The 24,305-nt window shown below is 41.0% G+C and overlaps 1 protein-coding gene across 6 annotated transcripts in view; it reads left to right on the top strand.

The window, feature by feature from the left end:
* Nucleotides 1-2,628: 2,628 nt before the first annotated feature.
* The window catches only part of LOC119187747 (uncharacterized), a 116,641-nt gene continuing 94,964 nt past the window's right edge, over nucleotides 2,629-24,305 (top strand). For 5 of the 6 annotated variants that reach the window (XR_012887234.1, XR_005111897.2, XM_075878831.1 and 2 more), the window contains exon 1: nucleotides 2,629-2,814. Coding sequence is in view for 4 of the 6 variants with exons in the window: in XM_075878831.1 (XP_075734946.1) it covers nucleotides 2,765-2,814 (50 nt within the window). In the remaining 2 variants the exon portion in view is untranslated. The remainder of the gene's footprint in view (nucleotides 2,815-24,305) is intronic. The other variant, XM_075878830.1, reaches the window with a different exon arrangement.

Here is a 24,305-nt window from a genome sequence, read left to right as displayed (position 1 = left end):
TAGTGCAGTTACTGCCTATAAGATACTGTATGTTTTCTTGGCCAATCCCCCAGAGTGGGCATATGCCATGGATTACAGGCTACAAGTAAACAAACAAGTAGCCACAAGTAAATCTATAAGAGGACCGACGAGTTTTTTTTTATTTTTTAACTAATGAGAAATGAAGAAAAAGACAATATTTTTTTTCGTTAAATATGCAGAGTGGTACACTGCAGTACTATATACTGAGGCATGCAAATAATGGGGTTTTGAAAAAGAAAATGAAACGCGAAGGCTATATAAAACTCGAACAAAATATCGAACCGGTAGCACGGCCTGACAGAGCCAAGTGAAAACAGCGCACCGCTATGTTCGTGTTACTTTTCATCCTCCCTGCATCCGTGAAGCCATCAAACCGTCAAGAAGCACAAATGCAAATTAACTCGCATGAAAAGAGGAATTTGCGAGCTTCCTAATACGCGCGGCCGTTCAGCACCAGTATACCATGGAAGGATGGATATGACTCTGCAGGCATGATATGGATACTGCAGGCATGAATAGAGGATGAGGGAGTGCTGGGGGAACTGCTTAATGGGTTTAGGAAACAAATGAGGTTGGAAGACAATCGGTTCTCACTGACGCAGTGCATCGAAATAACAGAAAAGGAACACAGGCCCCTGTGGCTAGCATTTTTGGATATCAAGCGATAGCGTGGTTCAAGAGGACTTGTGGGGAATACTAGACACACTGGGTGTGGAAGATGGAGTCACTAATCTTTTAAAGGAAATCTATAAAGTAACAAGGTAGTTATAAAGTGGGAAAAACAGATATCCAAGCCCACAGAGGTGAAACAGGGACTTAGGCAGGGGTGTCCACTGTGACCCTTGTTATTCATGATGTACCTACAAGGATTAGAGGCCACATTAGAGGGAAGTGGACTTGACTTAAACCTTTCTTTAGTCAAACAAGGAAAACTAATTGATCAGGCACTACCAGCATTAATGTACGCAGATGATATAGTACTAATGGCTGACAACAAGGAAGATTTGCAGAGATTGATGGACATCTGCGGTAATGAGGGAGATAGGTTAGATTTTAGATTTAGTAAGGAAAAATCAGCAGTCATGATTTTTAATGATAACGAAGGTAGTAATCTTAGAATACAGGAGGTCACGCTAGAGATAACAGATAAATACAAATATCTGGGCGTACGGATAAGCAATGAGACCGAGTACCTAAGGAAACACAAAATATACGTGACGACTAAAGGTAAAAGGAATGCAGCAGTGATGAAAAATAGGGCACTGTGGAATTACAATAGGTATGATGTTGTGAGAGGAATATGGAAATAAGGTGTCATGGTTCCTGGGCTGACGTTCGGCAATGCGGTCTTGTGCATGAGATCAGAAGTTCAAGCAAGATTAGAAATTAAGCAACGTGGAATAGGTAGGCATGCTTTAGAAGCTCACGGGAATACACCGAATCAGGGAGTACGAGGTGATATGGGATGGACATCATTTGAGGGCAGGGAAGCTAGCAGCAAGATAAAATTTGAGAAGCGATTGAGAGAAATGGGGGAGGAGCGTTGGGCTAAGAACGTTTTCAGCTACTTGTACATGAAGAATGTCAATACAAAATGGAGGAAGCGAACCAGGAAATTGACTGGTGAATACTTAGAAAACAGCAGGTGGCCAAACCAAAAAGAACTATCGGTTAAGAAGAAAGTGAAGGAAACGGAGGCTGACCTGTGGAGAAGTGGCATGATTAAGAAGTCCGCACTAGAGATCTATCGAACTTTTAAGCAGGAAATTGCCAAGGAAAGGATCTAGGATAATACTCGGGGTAGTTCTCAACTGTTTGAGGCTAGGACGGGAGTATTGCGAACCAATTAAGACATATCGGGCCAAATACGAAAGGGTAGACACAGTATGCAGTGCGTGTGGAGAGGAAGAAGAAACTGCTGAACACTTGATAATGTTCTGCAAAGGGCTTCACCCTATAGTTCAGGATGATGGCGCAGAGTTTTTCAAAGCACTGGGGTTTAGGGACAGGGAGGGCAAGAAAGACTTTAAGTGGGTAGCCTTAACTAGAAGGCGGTTATCTGATTGGTGGCTAAAGTCAAGGCACGAGTGAAAATTAAACCCTTCACTGCAAAGTACGAACTCTAAACCTCACTATTTAAAGGAAAAAAAAAATAAATAAATATAATAATTAGTTCACTAAGTATTACGGCTAGGTAGCGCTGGCCGCCGCCCAATCTAAACGGTACAGTCACATTCATTTATCCATTTATTTGTAGACAGTAGCCATGACAAAAGACAATCCATCAACTTAGGTAGTCGGCGAGTGCAGTTCAATGAAATATTCAGTTTTTAAATAATAAAAAAGTAGAAAGAAATAGGTCTTTTTGAAATAATCAGTCAACTACTAGAAAGTAAAAAAAATTCAAATAATTTTACATAAACACAAAAGTGAGACTGAAACTGCATTGTTTTTTTGTGTGTTTTTGTGTAGTAAAATGCAAATTTTATAAAAACAAAGGTTCTTTTATGTAGCACAAAGCAAAGTTTACTTTTAAAAATTACCAACTTTCTCAAAAAAAGATAACTCACTTCTGTCACATGACATTGCTGCGAAGTTGTTTGTTCAAAAAGCACGCGTAACGAAATCTCACAGAATGGTTCCATAGAAGCCCGCCTTTCTAATGCATTTTGTTTGGTTTACGCTTTGGCAAGTACATTTGAAATAGATTTCGTCAGTTTTTTGCCGAAAACCCAACTTAAACATGGTACGTAGCCCTGTGACGCCGAAACACAGCAAATGGTCCTACTTAAGGTGAGAAGTTCCGTTTGTTTTCAATGATCTTGAACAATCTAAGCGATCGCTTCCTGCCTTGCAAGCAAAAAACTGCGCACACGTTGTCATGTTTTCATTATTTCTAAAACGAAAACAATAAAATGTAGGCGAGGTTCCTATTTAATGTCTCCACCAAATTGAAGCGCTGTCTGGGTTTGGACCAGGAGAGCCAGCTGACTGTCTTGTTCCTCGCCCTCAAGGCGCTGTTCAAACGTCCAGTGTAGTAAATATGAGTGTGTTCGCTCACGGTGGTCTTCTGGAGCATGTGTGTGATGTGTGACGATTTTGTCTTTTCGCCTCGCCACTGACGTTTGCGTACGCTTCTCAGTCGCGTATTAGCTCCGTCAGTCTGCTTTCACTTCAGGGGATCCGTATGTCGGCCGTTGCCGGGTTCAGTTTTCGGCGAGGGCCTGTCCGCATACAGTAATGGGAGATATAAACTGAAAGGAGTACAAATGTACGCTCCGACGTTCAGCGATGACGATCAATCGTGAGAAAACAGACAGGAATCTTGGGATATTGAAGTAGCACTTCAAAAGACGCAAATTCAGTACAACATGTTCATGGGATACTTCATTGCGAAAGAAGGTAGAAGAACAGGCAACCATTAGCTATGTTATCAACTTTAGGAATAGCAGAGAAAATGTGCTTCTGGAATCTGCATAAAGATATAGACTTCATATACTGAACATATTCCACAGAAAGCACATAGATAGAAAGTGTTAATGGAAAACTCATAACACTGAAAACAAAATAACAAAAATAAAATCCTGTTCCACACCTCTGCAACCTGGGTAAACAGCAGACCTGGCATGCAAGTGTTACCACCTTGAAAAAACAGATTAAGTTCTTTCTTAATCTTTTTTTTTTTCTTTCTTTGTCCTTTTTACATCTTCTTTCTTTCGTCTTTCTTATCTCTTGCTATATTGCCTTCTCCTTTTCCTTCCCTTAACTCTCAGCCCCGCCGCGGTGGTCTAGTGGCTAAGGTACTCGGCTGCTGACCCATAGGTCGCAGGTTCGAATCCCGGCTGCATTTCCAATGGAGGCGGAAATGTTGTAGGCCCGTGTGCTCAGATTTGGGTGCACGTTAAAGAACCTCAGGAGGTCAATATTTCCGGAGCCCTCCACTACGGCGTCTCTCATAATCAAATGGTGGTTTTGGGACGTTAAACCCCACATATCTATCATATCTCTTAACTCTCAATCACTCACCCTCACCTCTATTTCGAACCCCCTTTCTAAACTATACTGTACAAGGTTGTGCACTGCTTTACACCCTCTTGTCCCCCTTTCCTTCATCCTCACTGTCACCTCCCTCTCCCACCTCCTTGCTCTACTATGCTATGCATGGCTATGCTAGGCTAGGAGCTGCTTGGCACATACCTGCTTTCTGTACCACTGATCACATGAACTGGTGGCAAGGAATGCTTAACACTCTGAACTTTATAGTTCAAATATAAATTAATGTACCATCAGTGTAATCGAAGTCAAACATAACACTGATGTTTCATGCAAACTATCAACAAGGATAGAAATGCCCTACAAGGCATGTCCTGCTGAATAGCCATCAGAGAAGATAGTTAAACTGCTGCTTTGATCAAATATGGAGGAGATTTCATATTTAAGAAGCTTGTGACACTGTGCATTATGCCTGAAAACTTCGAATGTACAAGCTAGTTGGAAAAAGTACCAATATTTTACTTGTAAACAAAAAGGGAGATGTAAACTTGCTTAAAGGGGCCCTGCAACACTTTTTGAGTGTGGTCAGAAAATGCTGCCGCTGGCAGTTGAGGCTCCCGAGAACATGTGAGCCAAACATTATAGTGCAGCACACAGCGGCGAATTAACAATAAATTCTCAAAGTTAACCAAAAATTGCTTTCTCATCTCTCAAAAAATGATGCTACATACTGAAAAATTACTGCATCACTGGCCAGTATCACGCCATGGGCTGATTTGAGCATGGCGCACTCGGTGAGTTTCTGGGGCCACCACGGGAGGCCGTGACTTGTCTGCGTAGGCATGCACGATGGCACTAAAAAGCCATGCCAGCCAAAAAAAAAAAAAAAAAAAAAAAAAAAAAAAAAAAAAAAAAAAAGCTCGCGGCCTTTTTTTTTTTTTTTCTTTGGCTGGCATATGTTCACATGTTTTCTTCTCTGTGCCATCCTTCCCTGCTTAGCTTCCAGCGCTTTTGTCAGGACAAGAGAAAAAAGAAAGCAATTACAGCATGCAGTAAATCTTTGTTAACGGTGCTCATACTGCACCGGCTCTAAACATTTTTGCAGTGCTCAATTCATGAGGCAATAAGCTCCTTTACTGAATTCATTCCATGTCTACTTAGAAAAGTGTTGTAGAGCCCCTTGAATGGGAAACTCTTTTTAATCGTGCGTAAGAAGTTTTCTGAAAAAAATTGAGATGGGACAGAGCACACTCTTACATTTAGTTTATTGCTGAGATTATGGGAATATATATGGACAATCGGGTAGGTGAGGAGAAGAAGCAATGAAAAGACGGGAAAAGGGGCAGTGCATGTACAAAACTGCTTATTCACATATTACTCTTCTGTGCAAAAAATACTGATATTCATTGTCGAAAAAATTGACAGACGGGGCACTCGCACTCTTCGTTTATGCTATGTGAAAAGTGTTGCTCTACAGAGTACAGACCGATCAGCCTGCTTTCAGCATTACGCAAAATATTCATCATGGCAACTTCGAAAAACATAAGAGATGTACTTCACATTAATCAACCTAGATTTCAAGCTAACTTCAGGAAAGTGTATTGTAGGGCACATCACCTTCATGCTAATAATGAAATAATGGAGAAATCTGCTGAATTCAAAAAAGCCCATTATATGACATCCTTAGATTACAAAAAACCAGTAGAATCAGTAGAGATACCGGCAGTTTTAGAGGCACCGGCAAGGGGTACTTGAAGTATGTGTGAATGCAATCGCCGACATCTGCAGAGATTGTATAGCTGCCCTGCTCCTCTTTGAGAAAAGGAGCAAAACTCTGATTAAGAGAGGGTTCCAACAAGGAGATACATCCCCGTTGTTTACTGTCTGTTTGGAAGGATCCGTAAAGAGGAAAATGATTTTTCTCATATTAGTAAATTAATCTCTCAAGATTCCAAATTGCCTCGTTTGCTGCAAGAGGATTCTTGATAAAAAATGGGCAAAAAGAAAATGCGGGTGGTGACACCACCTCAAAGTTATGACGCCAAACCTCTGACATCATCGTAGATTTTAATGGCAACTACTAGGCCATTTGCTTGGTTTGAAATCAATAAATATGAAGTAGATTGTCCTCTGAGGGGCCCAAAAGCGTAATGGGGGAAGTGGGTTTTTAAAAGAAATCAAAATTTTCTTTACCAGATTTAATGAAACTGCCCTGACTTCTTTAGTTTTCTTCTCTCATTCTAAATAAGCAAATATTTTTAGGATACTTCTGTTAGTTTTGAAGTTAAAGGGGCCCTGAAACACTTTTTCAAGTAACCATGGAATGAATTCACTGGAAGAGCTTATTGCCTCACGAATTCCACACCGCAAAAAATTTTCAGAATTTGTCGTCCGAGCAGAGTTACAAAGGTTTGTCGCATGCTGCGAGTGCATTCTCTCGCCCCGACGAAAGCGCTGGAAGCTAAGCAGGGAGAGATGGCAGGGCCACAGAAAAACGTCACGCGTGCCTCGTGAGCTTGAGAACTTCTTTCTTTTTTCTTCCAATGCACGGATTTTTCAGTGTGATCGCCCCTGCACGCGTGGAAAGTAGTGGCCTCCTACGGCGATCTCTGTAAGGAGCGACAGTGCCATGTTCGAATTACGTGTGATTTTTGGGCATGTTGCGTGATTTGTCGAGTAAAAAAAGCAATTTTTAGCTGACTTTGTTAATTTATTGTGAATTCCAGGCCGCATGTTGTGCTTTAATATTTGTATCGGGTATTGTTGGGACCCTTTACTACCGATCAGCAGCGTTTTCTGACCATGGTCAAAAACTGTTGCAGGGTCCCTTTAATCAAAATTAATTAGTATCCTTTTCGAGAACAACAAAACAAAAGCTACTCATCAAAACCTTGATTTAAGCTCATATCTAGATACTAGAAAACTAGGCTTGTGCGAATAGTGAATTTTAGGCTCGAAGCGAATAGTGATTTTGATCTAATAATTTCGAATCAAATTTGAATAGTACAATATTTCTAATTATAAATAAAAAGGGTATGTTTGTGATGACCAAACTAACCTGCACAATATGTATGTATATATACATACATACATATATATATATATATATATATATATATATATATATATATATATATATATATATATATATATATATATATATATATATATATATATATATAACAGGCTACTCAACGATTGACCACATTCATACTATCCATCAGGTAATAGAGAAATGCTTAGAATATAACTGCTTCATAAAGAAAGCAACAGAATACCAATCAAGAAGGGTATAAGGCAGGGGGACACAATTTCCCCAATGCTATTTACCGCGTGCTTACAGGAGGTTTTCAGAAGCCTAGAATGGGAACAGTTAGGGATAAGAGTCAATGGAGAATACCTTAGTAACCTGCGCTTCGCCGATGACATTGCATTGCTGAGTAACTCAGGGGACGAATTGCAACTCATGATTACGGAGTTAACAAGGAGAGCAGAAAGGTGGGTCTCAAAATTAATCTACAGAAAACTAAAGTAATGTACAACAACCTCGGAAAAGAGCAGCGTTTCGAGATAGGTAATAGTGCACTTGAAGTTGTAAAAGACTATGTCTACTTAGGGCAGGTAATAACCGCAGAGCCGAACCACGAGATTGAAGTAACTAGAAGAATAAGAATGGGGTGGAGCACATTCGGCAAGCACTCTCAAATTATGACAGGTAGATTGCCACTATCCCTCAAGAGGAAGGTATATAACAGCTGTATCTTGCCGGTACTTAGCTACGGAGCAGAAACCTGGAGACTTACAAAGAGGGTTCAGCTTAAATTGAGGACGACGCAGCGAGCAATGGAAAGAAAAATGGTAGGTGTAACCTTAAGAGACAAGAAGAGAGCAGAGTGGATTAGGGAACAAACGGGGGTTAAGGATATCATAGCTGAAATCAAGAAGAAGAAATGGACATGGGCAGGGCATGTAGCGCGTAGACAGGATAACCGCTGGTCATTAAGGGTAACTGACTGGATTCCCAGAGAAGGGAAGCGGGTTAGGGGGAGACAGAAGATTAGGTGGGCAGATGAGATTAAGAAGTTTGCGGGTATAAATTGGCAGCAGCAAGCGCAGGACCGGGTTAACTGGCGGAACATGGGAGAGGCCTTTGTCCTGCAGTGGACGTAGTCAGGCTGATGATGATATATATATATATATATATATATATATATATATATATATTTTAATTGAGACAAGGCCTGTCTGTGCAAAGGCCATTTTTTTTGCATCAAAGAGAGTGGCAACAACTTCGAATAGTAGCAGGATTTCACTTTCTATACAGTCCTAGTGATAGCCAGTAAAATATGCTACGTTTCAAAATTTGCTATACTTAGAGCATATAAGTCGATGTAACGAACTTTTAAACGGAAAATAAAATAAACAAAAACAGCAACCTTGAAGTCGGGCTTTGCTGCAGTGCGGATTTCTTTTGAATACGTGTTTTGTCTGCTTAGCACCACTACACTGCAATGAAACCACATTTACATGCAGACTAATACGCTTGAATAGCGCTTTCACGGCTTAGTATCTCTTCACTGCAACGAAACCACTTTTACAGAGCATTACATGAATATTAATATGCACCTATTCGTTCGTTTCGAATAATTCAAAATTTTATAAAATTTAAATTCGATTCAAAGTGAATTCCAATATTTAATTATTCGTTAGAGTAGTCAAAGCATTCAAATATTCACAAAAACCTACAAAATATTAGTCCAAGGCGTGAAAAACTTATAAGTACTTGCGGCTATGCCCATATGTTACAAAAAGTCTGTGTTGAAAAAAAAAAAAAAAAAAAAACTGCTTTTTTTAAATTATTTAGCCCATTGAAAGACCAGTGTCCCCCTTTACCATGACTAGTTTAGGAATATTGCGCTTAGTTAGTATAGCCAAAATGCAAAAAATGTGCATTAATATCTGTGACGCACTTAAAGATTTCAGTGTGCAATTCGAGTGGGACAATTCGACCTTGATTTTCTATTTTAATACTAAAAGTATGATGGTTAAATTAATGATGCTAGAGTATTCAGAGTACATTCTATCCATCTAAAAACCCATTTGTGGTTTCACTTAAGTGTTCCTTTAAAAGATGGTATTTGGAAGAAATAGAAATAAAGATTAACAGAGAATATCTGAGCAGCTTACAACTTGCAGATAGCATTATGCTCTTTAGCAATAACGGTGACAAATTGCAGAGAATGATTGCAGACCTTACTTGAGAAAGCATTAAAACAAGGTGGCAGTGATTATGCTAGTAGGTAGCTTAGTGAAAGAATGAGAGTTCAAAACAAACGTACAGACCCTAAAATCTTTCGAACAGTACGTAGATCAATATTAAACATTAACACAGGAGCTTACTTGTAGAGGAAAAATTCATAAAAGAATAAGGATGGGTTGATGTGTCATGATGGTTGACATACTCAACTTATCGCCGGCAACTTAACTCTGTCACTGGAACAGAAAGTGTACCAACACCGCATTAGATAGTTCTTGCATATGGGGTATAAACTTGGAGAACGCAGAAATTTATGCAGAAACCAAGCATCACACAGTGGTGATGTAATGAAAAATAATAGGTATATCACTAAGATAAAGGAAGACAGCAGAGTGGATCAGAGAACAAATAGGGGAAACTGATATCTTAGTTGATGAGAGGAGAAAAAAAAAAGCAGATCTTGACAAGCCATGTCATGAGAAAGAGCAATAACCAATGATTAGCTAGAATGTTAAAATGGATGGTAAAAAATAGAAAGTGCTGCCAAGGATGGCAGAGGGTTAGTGGAGTGATGAAGTTTTAAAAATTTGCAGGCAAAACATGGTAACCACTAATGCAGACAGGGTTGAGCGGAATGCAAACACAGAGACCCAATGAAATCAGTTTTCTTTTTGTGGAATTTTCAAGACAAATTAATTGTTTCTTTAGTGTCTCGTGAAGTCATAGTTCAGTTGGTTACGTGATCTTCGCAACACTTTTTCTTTCTGGAGAATGTACTCGTAAAAGTTGTCGCACTTCAAGCGGAAATTCAAATAAAGTGGCTAAAGCCCCTCGCAGTCACCGCTGGCCATTTATTGCAAGACTGCTTCATGCATGCGATTCATGCGAACTTTGTGCTCCACAGCGTGACCCACATTTTTGGGCATGGGTTGGGTCTCATAAATGTTTCTAACTGGCCGGTCCGGAACGAATCCGGGACATACAGCTGACTTAACTGGAACGTCATAGACTCGGGTACACTGTATGAAATGTTGGGAAAGTCCTGCAAAATCCGGGATGTTTGTCAACTCTACTTTTGACTCTAAAAAGACCTAATGAAAAGAGTAAGTGAAAGTAACTACTTCAAGGAATAAAATAGAATGAACTACCAAAGGTGGTGAACAAGAGGCAACTCCATTACATATAGAATGGTAACATCAAAACAATGGAAGCTGCAGTAAAAGGAAGCAGCAGCATCAGAACAGCTATAAGGAAACTCTAGGAAGGACCAAAATGGTTACAGTAAAATATCAGCTGGGATATGTTATAAGCACACTTGAATGATATAGTGAAAGTGGCAGAAGTCTATTCTGAACTGTACAGTTTACAGAAAAATCCAACCTTAAAGGAGCACTGACATCAAATTTACTAGTGTCAAGATTTTTGCATTAACGAGTAGCTATCGACCCCCTAGTAGCAATTCGCGACCTAAAATGCATCTGAGTGACGAATGGGTGTCTGTAATATTGATTAATATATTCACTATCGAATGCAATTCAAAATGGATGGAAATCCCGCCAAATTGTACCGCTGGCAGCGCTACCTCGCGGCCATATCGAGGCCGCTGCACAGGTGATGCCGCTTTCACAAAAAATGGTGACGTCACACTGGCGTATCATCTACTAGGCGCGCACATACAGTCAGTCCAGCTGTGTCTTTGAAGGCGTAGACATGCCTCTGTCGCCAACATTGTCGTCCTCGCCGTCGTCACGGTCAACATTGGCAGGTGATGATGACAGCGACCTGGAATTGGGTATCGCTGCGATTCGCGACGATCCTTCTTGACAAGCTCCGCGTAAAATGCAATGTATTTATCAGTTCCGGCCGTACTGTCGGAGCTCAGGAACACCACTATGCACCTCATGTCGGGGACGTTTGGCGAATGAATCGCTGCTTTTAGCTGCAGCAGGGGACATGGTAGGAATAGCCCAGGCCACGAGAAGAGGCCTCGTACTGCCACTGAAACCCAACTGGTTCGCCAACACAGGATTTACCCCGTAGCAGCTCGCCGCAAAGTGAAGGGAGCAAATGTGGCTGTTCTTCACAGATGTCCAGTCCCTCTGTCCAACAGCGCGTACGAAGTCAACCCACTGGCTGCGTTGAAGTTCGTGACTTGGAAAGGCGTGGAACGCAACGCACTTTCCCCTTTTCCCGTGCCTTGACGTGCAGGCTCTCACTACGCAGCGCTTCTCCGACATTCTGGCACGTATTGTCACTCTGAATTATCGTACTCGCACGCATTGAAGCGCAACGCAAATGAGACGATGCAACACAATGAATAGCATGCACGCTTCAACACAGCAAGGAGAGCTACTAGTGAGATCATGGCTGGGAGTCGGCTCAAACACACTCGGAGATCGTCTACGTCATCGTTACTAGCGTATCATCACTCAGGATGGTATTTGTGGAATGTATCACACTGGACACATAGCACTAGTGTCGATGTCGCAGGGCAGTCTATTTCTCGTTTTTTCTCCTTAGAATTTCTATGCTGTTTGACGTTGAAATGAAATAACTTCGACGCGACTGACGCTATTAAAATTTGGCCAAGAAGACCTATGCATACCAAGTGATCGAATGATGGACACATCTCGATCTTGAAATTGGATGTCAGTACTCCTTTAGGCGATGTCAAAGCCAAACAGGACTCGTCTTCAGTCTAATTATCGACAAGTTTGGAAAGGCTATATACATAAAAGGCACAGAGGTAAAGCTGCTGGAGAAAATGAAATAACAGTTGATTTGATAAAATGTAAAGGGGATACTATATTTAAAGAAGACTTGAAACTTTATGCACTATATCTCAAGACCTCAAGTGTACTAGCAAGCTGGAAAAACGTGAGCATATTAATACACAAGATGGGAGGTGAACTATTATAGACCCATCAGCTTACCTGAAATACTACACAAAATATTCAAAACAGCAACTTAATTTTGAATAAGATAAGAGACACGACATTAACTTTGGCTTAAAAGAGCATACTATACAAAGGATCGTGGCAATTTAATCAATAAATTAAATGAGAAATCTGTGAGTACCACAAGCCTTTTTTATTGGTTTTATAGAAATAAAAAGGTGCCAGCAGTCTAAGAAGCATAGTATCGTGAAGGAGTACTTGAAACGTATATAGATACCACAGCCGACATAAACAAAGATGTCGCAGCAACCTTTCGTCTTAGCAAGAAAAGCAAGAGAATTGCAGTTGAGAAAGGCGTCAGGAAAGAAGATACTACCTCTCCAATGTTTTTCACTGCATGTTTAGAAGTATTCGAACTACTAGATTGGAAAGAAATAAGCATGAAGATTACCGGGGTAAAGTAACAAATTGAGCTACTTGGAAGAAACTCATCACGATCTGTGCACAAACAAGAAATACAAAAAAACCTCAAGGAAGTGCACGACACAAGCGCTGTCTAACAACTGAAAGTTATATGGAAGAAACGTGTCACATATAAGCATATAGCCACACATAAAAATCTTAACACCCCCCCACCAAGCATGTAATCATGTATGATGTAGATACAAAATTTCAGCATCTGTGAGAGCGATTGAAGGCTGGCTCATGCACCTGTCTCTTGCTTTTATGACTTCAAACGCTTCAGCAATTTCGCGCATGCAGAGTGCAAGAAAAGGCAGGCCGCTGTCAGTGCTGACGGTTGCTCTATAAGGCACTCTTAAGTGTTTTATTGACTGTCCGAGCGGAGTGGTATACTCCATCCCTTTGTCATGCTGTGGTACATACATTGAGCAGACGAAACGGTGTCTCAACGCCCGTCTAAGGGAGCGTGCTAGCTCTTTAAAAGATGCACCATCTACGCATCTTTCGCTCCGTTGCAGGCAATGCGGTTGCATAGCTGCACAGCCGAGATAAACGAAGCCACTGTGGTGATGAGGCATTGGGACCAGCACATGCGTGAAATCGCTGAACCGTTTGAAATCGTGAAAGCAAGAGACAGGTGCATGAGTTAGCCTTCAGTCACTCTCACAGATACTGAGATTTTATATCTGCAGCATACGTGATTACATGCTTGGTGGGTAGTGTCAAGATTTTTGATGCATTCCTGTGACACGTTTCTTCCATTAAACTTTCAGTTGTTAGCATTTGTGTCATGCACTTGCCTATGTTTTTATGTTCCTTTTTTTGTGTTCTGATGGGGGATGAAAATTATCGGAAAATGTGTTGCCAACATATGGTTCGCAGATAACATTCTGCTCTTCAGCAAGGATGGGAATGAATGGCAAAAAATGGTTGAATAACTAAACTGAGGTACCATTTGAGTACAACTAAAGATGAGCTTGCCAAAGACAAAGATTATTCTTGATAGCTTGGTAAGAGAATAAGAGGTGAAAATTAGCAATCAGCATTCAGCATCTGTGTAAGAGTGTGTATAACTCTTTCAATTAACCGTTTCCGATTCGCTGTCTGGCCCCTCCCAACTCTATATGGCTGCAGCGATCTGTAGTCGAGCACTGCTTGACAAGTTCTTTCATGGTTGATTCACGCACGAATTTTCTCACTGCATTATGCACACTCTCTAAAACGGTAAGTGAGCTTATTTTACTTGAGCTTTGCTCTATTTAGTGTTGGACTAGAACGGACGAAAGGTGCGTAACCATAAAGAGTGGGTAGACTGTAGAGGGTGAATGATAGAAGAGCCTACTCATGAAAAAAAAAAAAAAACAAACTTATTGACGAATAAACATGGGCTAGGCACTTGGCACCCATTCCTAAATTGTGACAGCCAACTTACTGCTGTCCACAAAGCAAAATGTGTATAGCCACTACATATTGCCAGTACTAACATATAGGGCTGAAACTTGAAGGATGGCAAGCAATCTCTAGAAAAAGTTAAGGGCCATGCACTGCGAAATAGAATAGTAAGTGAATGTTAACATAAAGTGATTGGGATCCAGAGAACAAAGAGAGGTCGTAAATATTCTAGTTGACTTTAAGTGCCCTAAACCACCCAGAGGTTGAAATTTGTTGTGGTATTGCAGTTGTGCACGAGTCTATAGTGAACATATATTTTTCAAAATGGTGCCATAATAGTGGAGTTGTACACGCTTGATAATGCAAAAGACAGCCTTGTTCGTTTTATGTTTTCCTTCACTGTGCTCCGTTTGTCGATTCATCCCTATTCCTGGCACAGTGTTCCTCCGCACCGTGCGAGGAGGAAGAACGGAGTGTGTGTATGCCTGTAAGCAAACAGGTTTTGTGGATGATGAGCAGACATGTTTAAGTCATAGTGAATGCTGAGCGGATGAGCAATGCCAAAAGGCACGAGGAGGAGAAGGCATCATTTTTTGGAATTTGTGGGGTGCCTGTGGCTTATAATGCTGCTGTGTACGGCACTGTTAATTGTAACGGCATTCTGAACTCAATTGGCATCTTCATTTAAATTGTTAAAAATTTATCAGAGGTGGTTTAGGGCTCTTTAAGTGGGGGAAAAGATAGACCTGGGCTGGCCATGTAATATGTTGGAGAGACAAATGGTGCTCAGAGCAATCGAATTGGTACCAAGGTATGGGAACAGCAGCTGGGTTGGTGGAGACTTGGGTGTTGTGACGAACGTAGGAAGTTTGTGGCATAACATGGAATCAGCTGCAGGACATGATAAATTGCGAGAATGTATTGAGAGGCCTTTGACCTGCTATAGACATATAATGTGCTGAGGGTGTGTCGATTGACAAGCCTCTGTTTAGAGTCGCCGGTACTCTGTGGTTTGCCGTCTGGTTGTTTTTGGATGGGGTGCAAACTAATGCTCGAATGTTTTGTACTTGAGCCGTTTGGTTCATCCTAGCATTTCCATTCATGTGCTGAGTACCATGTAAAACTGTGAAAATTAGCTGATTAACACTGGCTGTGCATCTGTGTGGATAGCTTCAAATGTCCATCTACATTTTGCATCCTTCTGTGCGAAAGCTGCCGTGCCCACCTCAGTCATTTCTGTGAATGCTATTTTGATTGATGCCACTACCGCCTGTATCTTACACCTGCCAAATCCAATGTGCATGCCACATTCAGAGTAACCGAAGCCTTTTTAGACCAGTTCTTTCTTGCTGGTTTTCACATAACCTTTCTCTGTTAAATATAACGATTCTGTGGGTTTCACATACTTGGCTGGACTGACACCAATAGAAAGAATGTAGGCAGATTTTTATTCTCTGAGGAGCTTCTACCCCGAAAGCTTTGGGATACTCTCGGGCTCCAGGGTTTCGTTCTGGCAGACTGGATGCCTAAAAGGGGTAATGGCACGATATTTTGCGGCCGACATAGCCTGCGAGATGGATTCCCCGTGAACATGCATGCATAATCTAAAAAATATTAACAGAGTATAGCTTGGAAGGTACTTTAAATTAATTTCAAAGTTTGTATCAGTGATCAGCTCTCTCGGGCCATTGACACCCTCAAAGTTGACCCTTGATGACCCCCCTACTTTCTTCACGTGACCACACTGTAACAAGTTATGATGACGTCATTGCTGCCATTGTTACAGCGAAAGCTGTTATGAGATCACAACTTGGGTCACGCGCAGTTGTCTGCCACCGCCGCTGGTGTCCGTAGCCACATCGCATGAAATTGAAAAAAAAAAAACCTCGCACCAATGACACAGTGGGGCACGAACCCGGGTCCGCTGGGTGCCAGCCCAGTATTCTACCACTGAGCTACTTCGGTGCCTGTGACTTGCTGGGAAACTTGTTTTAGGCAGGCTTGATGTCAGGAAAGCAATCGCGTTAATATCACTTATAAAGCGTTTTGAAACAGCAAAATAACAACCAGTCATCGCACAGTGCGATTAGTGTGTGGTCTGTCCAATGCTCTGACCTATTACAAAAGCTTGTTCTTGTTCCCTTATTAACTGTGGTGCATACCCACTTCAGCCATAATTCCCCACTGTCGTCAGCCACTGCATGAACAATTGTCACAAAATTCCTTGCAAGTGTTTAGCGGATACCACGCTTCTCAAAAGAATGACGAAAAATAGCATAGCAAACGCCGGCCTACTACCCAAAAAATTTATTATTAATGCCCCAGTGGGTATCAAGCAAGCGTGCTTGCAGTAGTTACCCAATGAGTGTTTTGAAAAGGTTCTGAAAGGCTGCTCTTCTAGCTTTTGCTGTGACTGTGCTGTGCCTTCCGCCCAGGCCTGGTGTTTTTATTTGCCGTGTTTGCACCAGCAGAATATTACTCGAAAGCTGCTTGTGAGTTTGTAACCGGGTGCATGAGTTGAAAAGTTTTGTGTTTGACGACATTGTTGTCCCGTTTTCTATTTGAAAGAACCTCTTGATGCAGATCGTGCAGAAGGGCGTCACAATTTTGTGTGCTGACATGGTAGAGCATTGCACGCACTAGGTGGTTATAGTTTCACCCGGAGGCTTATAGTTTTTGAAACTAAAACTGACACTGATCGGTAATGACAAGCCTGTAATTAATTACTTGTTGTGCATTGCAGCAAACAATGTGTCGTGTTATGACTAACAGGGGCCCCCCCTACGAACACACTGCAGCAAAAAAAAATGCAAGGCCAAAATTTTTGTGTCAATACCCCTTTAAGGCAGTATATGAAAGATTATTGTCGGATTATTGGTCAACTACCAGCTCGTAAAAAAAAAACAAACATGTGCTTCGTGACACCAGCAGGCAAAAGAGTGTTCCACACTTACCATCATGGCTACTGGCGGCACTGACTAACGTTCCCACGTTTAGATACACATATATACCCTATAAAGTGGAAGGGGTGACGGCCACCGCTGTAGCTTAGTTGGTAAAGCATTGGACTTGGAAACTCACAGGTTTGGTCCCCGTCAGCGGCAAGTTATCATTTTGTCCACTTTACTATCTTTTTGATTACATCAGAATTACTACAAATAACATTCCCTATACTTTCCTTGACTTCCTTGTCTGTGCTCATTAATTTTTTTGCTTAAAAAAAGATAAATGAGCACTTAGGAATCCTCCTTCTTTCGTTCATTCATAGCAAAGTTCTCGTTCTGGCAGTCTGGATGCCTTTAAGGGGTCCTGCAACACTTTGCCGAGTAGCCATGGAATGGATTCAGTAAAGGAAGTTTTTGCTTCACGAATTGACTACCGGAAAAATTATTAGTATCCAATCAGTATGAGCACAGTTACAAAAATTTGTTGCACACTGGGATTGCTTTCTCTCTTCTCTTGTCTCGATGAAAGCCCTGGAAGTTAAGCAGGGAGGGATGGCATAAGGAAAGAAGGTACGTCATGCGCACTTCAAGACCTTGAGCACTTTTTCTTCAAACGTACGGCTTTTCTGTACTATCGTGCGGACACGTTGCTGCCTCTCGCGGCGGCTCCAGTAACTCCCGAGCATGCAGTGCTCAAATCGGCCAGTGGCATGATATTTGGGGCTGTGACACATTGATGTATAGCATCATTTGTCAAGAGAAGAGAAAGCAATTTTTAGCTGACTTTGAGAATTTATTGTAAAATCTAGGCCGGTGTGCTGCGCTATAATATTTCGCACGTGTGCTTTCGGGAACCTCAACTACCAACTGGCAGGGTTTTTTGCCCTTGCTCAAAAAATGTTGCAGGGCCCTCTAAGGTAGTTTTCGAGGGATCATTGGTCAGCTTCCAGCTCAAAAAAGATCAAGTACTTTGCGATGCCAGCAGGCAGAAGAAATGTGTTCCACACTCGTCACCATGGCTACTAGCGGCGTTGACTGACACTGCCCGGTTTAAATGCACATATATATCCCATAAAGGTGGATTGGGGGATGGCACCCACTGTTGCTCAGTTGGTAGAGCATCAGACGTGTTAATCAAAAGTCATAGGTTTGGTGCCTGCCAGCGGCAAGTTATCTTTTTGTTCACTTTTCTTTCTTGATTGACATTTGCACTACGCTTACTATTAATAACATCCTTTAAAGGGACACTAAAGAGCGAAATGATTTTTCACGTATTAGTAAAGTACAATTTCACTATCCCGAAAACACCACTCTTACTGCAACTCGACGCTTAGTAAGCCAGAAAACTCGTGAAAAGAAAATGCGGGTGTTGACACTATCTTGATATTTCCCCACCAAACACCATAATGTAAGAAATATTGAAGGCATCTGCTGGGTCTTACGTAGCTTCCAATTGATAAGAATGAAGTAAATTGTAATCTGTGCGTGCCATAGGCTTAGCTTACGAAGTTTCAGAAAATTTCATTGAGCTAATGCCATGAAAATAAGGAAATTACATTTTGAAATTTCTTATGACACACGTGGAGACTTTGGCTCGAAATATAAAAATGAAACTTCAATCTTGAGTTTCTCCGATAATAATGAACTTATGATAGTGAAACGTGTAGGATTAGAGTTCTCAGAGTGTAGTTTGTCAATCTAAATCAAGTCATTATCTCTCTTTAGTGCCCCTTTAAGCTTTCCCTGGCATCAGTGACTATTGGTTATCATTAATCAACTGTTAAATAAGGATGGCAATTTAATTCAGACAAAAGGGATGCTTCTGTCTGTTCGTTTCTTATTTTCAGCTAAAGTGGTTGCTTGGGCGAGATGGTATGACATACTTAACACACAAACTGCACATAAAAGGCAATGGAGCCTCGAGAAAGGGACACAGATGGCAGCCCTCAGTTATAACTAGCTTTATTTATCACAATCATGAAGCATATACTTGCACAACATAACAGAAAAGAAGAATGATAAAAATGTTGCCATACATCATTATTATGACAGTGCACCATGAAAATCACGTGTGCAAGCATGTTGAAGAAAATAATTTTCTTTCTTAGATAAAGCAATTGAAGGTCTGCTGACAGCATGTGAGTCAGCACAATTGTGTATCAGCAGTACGCGTGTGGGTGTGTGGATGCTTGGACGGTACGACATGGCTAAAAGAAAACAGTGCAAAAAAAAAAAACACAAACAATTGTGCTGGCTTACAACGAATAATTATTTGTCAACAACACGCAATATATACTTGTAAAGTCTAGAACAAAAAAAAAAAAAGGAAGAGTGATAAGCAAAGATGATTTGAACAAACTACCAGCATCATCACTGTAAACCATGCACATTGTGAGCAAAACCATCTGATAGATAATCAATTTTCTTGCCTGTCAAGACAATTTCTTGCAGTCATATTTTCATGTGGGGCATGCAGTTTTGGGCATATAAAGTATTTTGCGCAGTATGTCAGAGAATCTTATGGCCTAATAAAAAGCTCTCTTGTTCTTTTTTTTCCTCCATGTGCATTGAGTATTAGTTTGCTCTTCTCATCTTATATCTGCATTTCACCAACTATCGGTTTGACAAGTGCTCCCATGAGCTTTTCTTGTTTTCTACATTGGCCACGGAGGGGCATATGTTAAGTGTGAAGACATTAATTGCCATTTTCGTAGTGTAACAGTTATGACAAATTTAATGAAATAAAGGGGGCAAAGACACCCTTCCTATTGGTTGGAACCAAACGGACAATTTTTTAGCTAAGTGTGCAAAGATGACTTGCCTTGTGTGAAGATAACGTGCCATGAGCTGCCTCTGGCTAAAAGAGTTTTGTGCTTGCCGCCTTGGGTACAAGTGGTGCTGGCTAACACTCTCAAGGATTACATCTAAAGACATTCCCAAATAAGTGAATGGAAAAGCACCTTTCATTGTAGCTCAATTGGTAAAGCATCAGACTCATAATTTGGTAGGTGTGGTTTGAGATGCAATTAATGAAACATTCACTTAATTAATTTAAAATTATGTATAGTTGCTAACTATAGTTAAAAACAATTAATCTCTCGCCCCGCCGCGGTGGTCTAGTGGCTAAGGTACTCGGCTGCTGACCCGCAGGGCGCGGGTTCGAATCCCGGCTGCGGCGGCTGCATTTCCGATGGAGGCGGAAATGTTGTAGGCCCGTGTGCTCAGATTTGGGTGCACGTTAAAGAACCCCAGGTGGTCTAAATTTCCGGAGCCCTCCACTACGGCGTCTCTCATAATCATATAGTGGTTTTGGGACGTTAAACCCCACATATCAATCAATCAATCAACAATTAATCTCTCCTAGGCTTTTTTTGAACTGATGGTCTGTTGGATTCACTTGGTTGGGTCTAACCTGCACAAGATTTTATGTCTGGTAAACTAGAGGGTGCATTCATTAGGTAGAGCTAGCATTCCAGTTTAGTTAAAAGAGTGTCATCTAGTAATCTAGCTATTCATTTCAACACATATAGTTCAGAGCTGTTTGATGAAGTAGAAGGATTTTGATTAGGGTGTATGCAAAATTTTGAGAGTTCAAATCATGCATTAAAGAGAACAGCATGTAGCAGATTAGTGTTGACAAAAGCACTTTTATTGCATCTTTTACCATTTATAGTCCTTTTATCTTTTGTGTATTCAATTCTTATCACACTGTTGCTGGGTATTTTTCTTGTAGTTTTTCACATTTGTTATATCATTGTACTTTGTGTGTATGTGTGTCTGCATGCACATACACACACACACACACATCCATGTGCATTTGTGTTCCGATGGAGGCGGAAATGTTGTAGGCCCGTGTGCTCAGAATTGGGTGCACGTTAAAGAACCCCAGGTGGTCTAAATTTCCGGAGCCCTCCACTATGGCGTCTCTCATAATCATATAGTGGTTTTGGGACGTTAAACACCACATATCAATCAATCAATCAATCAATCAATCAATCAATCAATCAATCAATCAATCAATCAATCAATCAATCAATCAATCAATCAATCAATCAATCAATCAAATCATGTGCATTTGTGCATACAGGGTGCCCCTGCTAATTCTAGCGAGAGTTTAAAAGTATGCCAACGAACTCAATGACATGACCAAATTCAAGTTGCTGACTGTTCCAAGGAGTGAGTCAGACTATTACTTGTGTCCTGATTAATTGTTTAACAAGGCCACTTTAATTCACAAACTTTTGAAGCAGCAAAGCTGTGCAAAAAATTTCAGTGAAAAAGTTGTAGGTCAAGTTGATCAGGTTGCTAAATGTCGGATTAGGCTGCACTAGCATACACATTTGGGCTGGTTAGTTCATGATTTTCAGTAGCAAACAGCTTTAAAGCACGGGACGGAGAAAGAACTCAAATCACTACGCTGGTTTGTGTCCTTTCTTTGTACTGGATATCCAATTAAACAATTTATAACTTTTTATCCATTAAGTATTTGTGTTTTACAGTGATAACTGTTATAAGATCACAAGAAGAGTCTATTGTGGCACCGTAGTAGTCCACTGTTGCCGGCGCTGGTGTTCGTAATCATATCGTGTGAAATAAGAAAAGAAAAAAAAAACGTGGATTGAACGACAGCTGAACCTGGGCCTTCTGCATGGCAGCCCAGTATTCTACTACAGAGCAGTCCGCCTCGGATCAGTGGTTAAGGTGCTCGGATGCTGACCCGAAGGTCATAGGTTTAATCCCAGCAGCGGCAATCGCATTTCAATGGAGGTGAAATGGTAGAGACCCATGTACTGTGCGATTTCAGTGCATGTTGATCGTCTAAATTTTATGAGCCCTCCACTACGGTGTCTCTCATAATCTTATTGTGGTTTGGGAACATTAAACCTCACATATTATTATTACCACAGAGCTACACCTGTACTTGAAACTACATTGCAAAATGACCCTATGCAGGCTTTATGTCGGGTTAGGAATCGCATTGACATGTGTAATAAATAGTTTCAGATCAGTAATGTAATAACCAGGCATCACGCAATGCATATTGTGTGACAAGTGGTTCATTGAATGCTCAGTGCATTACTAAAACCTTAGGCATAATCCTTTATCGTCAGCCACAGCATTAACAAAGTGCACATAATTCCTTACAGGTTTGTAGTGCGTACCACGCCTTTCCGAAGAATGAAGAATGATGGCATAGTGGGTATAGTGCAAGTGTTTTTGTAGTAGTTGCCCCAGGAGTGTTTAGAAAAAGCGTCTAGAAGTTCCGCTCTTTCAGTTGTTGTTGTGACGGTGCTGCGCGGTTTGTGCGGACCTGGTGTTTTTTTTTTTATTATGACAGATGCCAGTGAAAAAAAAAAAAAAGTTACGTGACCGCTTGTGTGTTTATGCGCGCTGTGACTCTGCTTCCTGATGTTCTGTATACAAGCAATATGGTTCCTTCTCATGGGTTCATGACAGTGTTAGGCAGGCAGAGCGGGTATTGGTTGTGTTGCCACTAGCGAAATGCATTCATCACAGAGCAACCGTCATTGTTGCTGCCCTGTTGAGACAGCAGAACCGGGGAAATGATATATGCATGCAGAATGTTAGTGAGCACTAGAATCATCGCGCGCCAGTGCGCACGAGCGGGCTTGTCACATGGGGTATCTTTCAGTGCCGCACAAGCATGAAGACGTACCAACTAGCCCCTAATGCCACCTTATTAGCATGTCATATAGCACTTTTTTTCTGTTTTGCAGGCATCTGTAGTAAGCAGAAAGACACTATCTAATAGATAAAAAGTTGAAAACTTTGTAGGCGAATATTTTGCAAACCATCCACAACTTTGTCATTGCAATTTTGGCCTAGCTTGTTGCTTCAAAAATTAGCTCGTTAAAGTGGCCTAATTAAACAGTTATTGAGTACAGAAAGAATGATATAACACACTCCAGGCATTTTGGGACGTTAAACCCCACATATCAATCAATCACACTCCAGGCAATAGTCAGCAACAAGCACTTGGTTGCAACAAGCACTGAGTGCATTGGCATAATTTTTTAACTCTGGCTAATTATAGCGGAGGAACCTGTATACTGGCTGTCCCAGCTAACTCAGACCAAGATTAAAAAAAAAGAAACATGCGCTCTAAGAGCATTTTACTTGTTTTATGTAACTGGTTGACAATTGTGCATGCAACGCATTTTTCATATCTAAACACTAACTCATTATTTACTTCAATTAGCCAATTTTCAAAATTTTTGCTCGAATTTGTAAAATATTGACTTTATATTGTAGGTCACCTCAAATAACCCCAGAATCAACCATGCAAATCTTTGGGCAAGATGGTGGTCCATAACAGCTAAAGAAAGGGCTAGGATAAAAAAAAACACAGACAAGTGCTGATTTACAACTGAAATATATTTTAAAAAAGGAACAAAAAAAAACGACACGTCAACAAAAAGATTGCAAAGCACTATTCACTAAAAAAAATGAAATGTCAGCTACATCATTTGCCGCAGTCATGTGCTCGAAATATGTAGCGTACTTCTTTTTCTATCAAGGCAATGGACAAGTCGTGATGCTCACACAGCTATCGTCAGACCTCGTAACTTTACTGCCTCAATTTCAGAATGATTTTTATAATTAAAAAATCAAAAAAGCATTTGAAACACATCAAATATGAAATGAACATGCACTTGTGCACCACTACTTCAGCGCTTCCATGCGTACTTTAGTTGATACATGGCTGTGTTCGTTCATCACCACATTAGTACAAGGTTTCACGTTTGATGATGGACGCATCAGTGTGTTTTGACGCATGTCAGTCAAATAGCTTGAATCCCTGTACAATTAACAAATGCAGCCATATATCAATAAAAAAAAGTTTGGTAGCGCTTAAAGCGCGGCAGGCGAATGCATCTATTTAATGTTTCAATAAATGTTTGATTCTTTGGTATTGGAAACATATGATATGATACGTGGGGTTTAACATCCTAAAATCACTATATGTGTGCCGTCCCCTCTCGAAGAGAGCGGCCTGGAGCCGTGTTTGCGTTTCAAGTGCCGCCAAAGGAAGTGGGGGGGGCGCTTAAGCCCCTAATAGGGGCTACTTCTACGTCTTGAAAATCCTTTTTCTTTTGTTATGGCCACTTTAAACGGCCGCCGCAAACGACCTTCAGAGCATTATTTGTCATCTTCTCTGTCGGCTCACAGGGAGAGTGAAAGCACCGGTTGTCGACGGAAGAAATGCCAGGTGGCGGGCAGACTCACTCTACCAGCCTGAGCAACAGCACCGCTTTTTTACGGGGACTTACTGAGTGCTTGTGAATGTTTGTTAAAATGTGACCCCAATTCCTGTTA

This window comes from Rhipicephalus microplus, chromosome X (assembly GCF_043290135.1).
Source record: "Rhipicephalus microplus isolate Deutch F79 chromosome X, USDA_Rmic, whole genome shotgun sequence".
Taxonomy (NCBI): domain Eukaryota; kingdom Metazoa; phylum Arthropoda; class Arachnida; order Ixodida; family Ixodidae; genus Rhipicephalus; species Rhipicephalus microplus.
The sequence above is the reverse complement of the archived record's forward strand: the minus strand, read 5'-3'. Positions and strand labels throughout refer to the sequence as shown.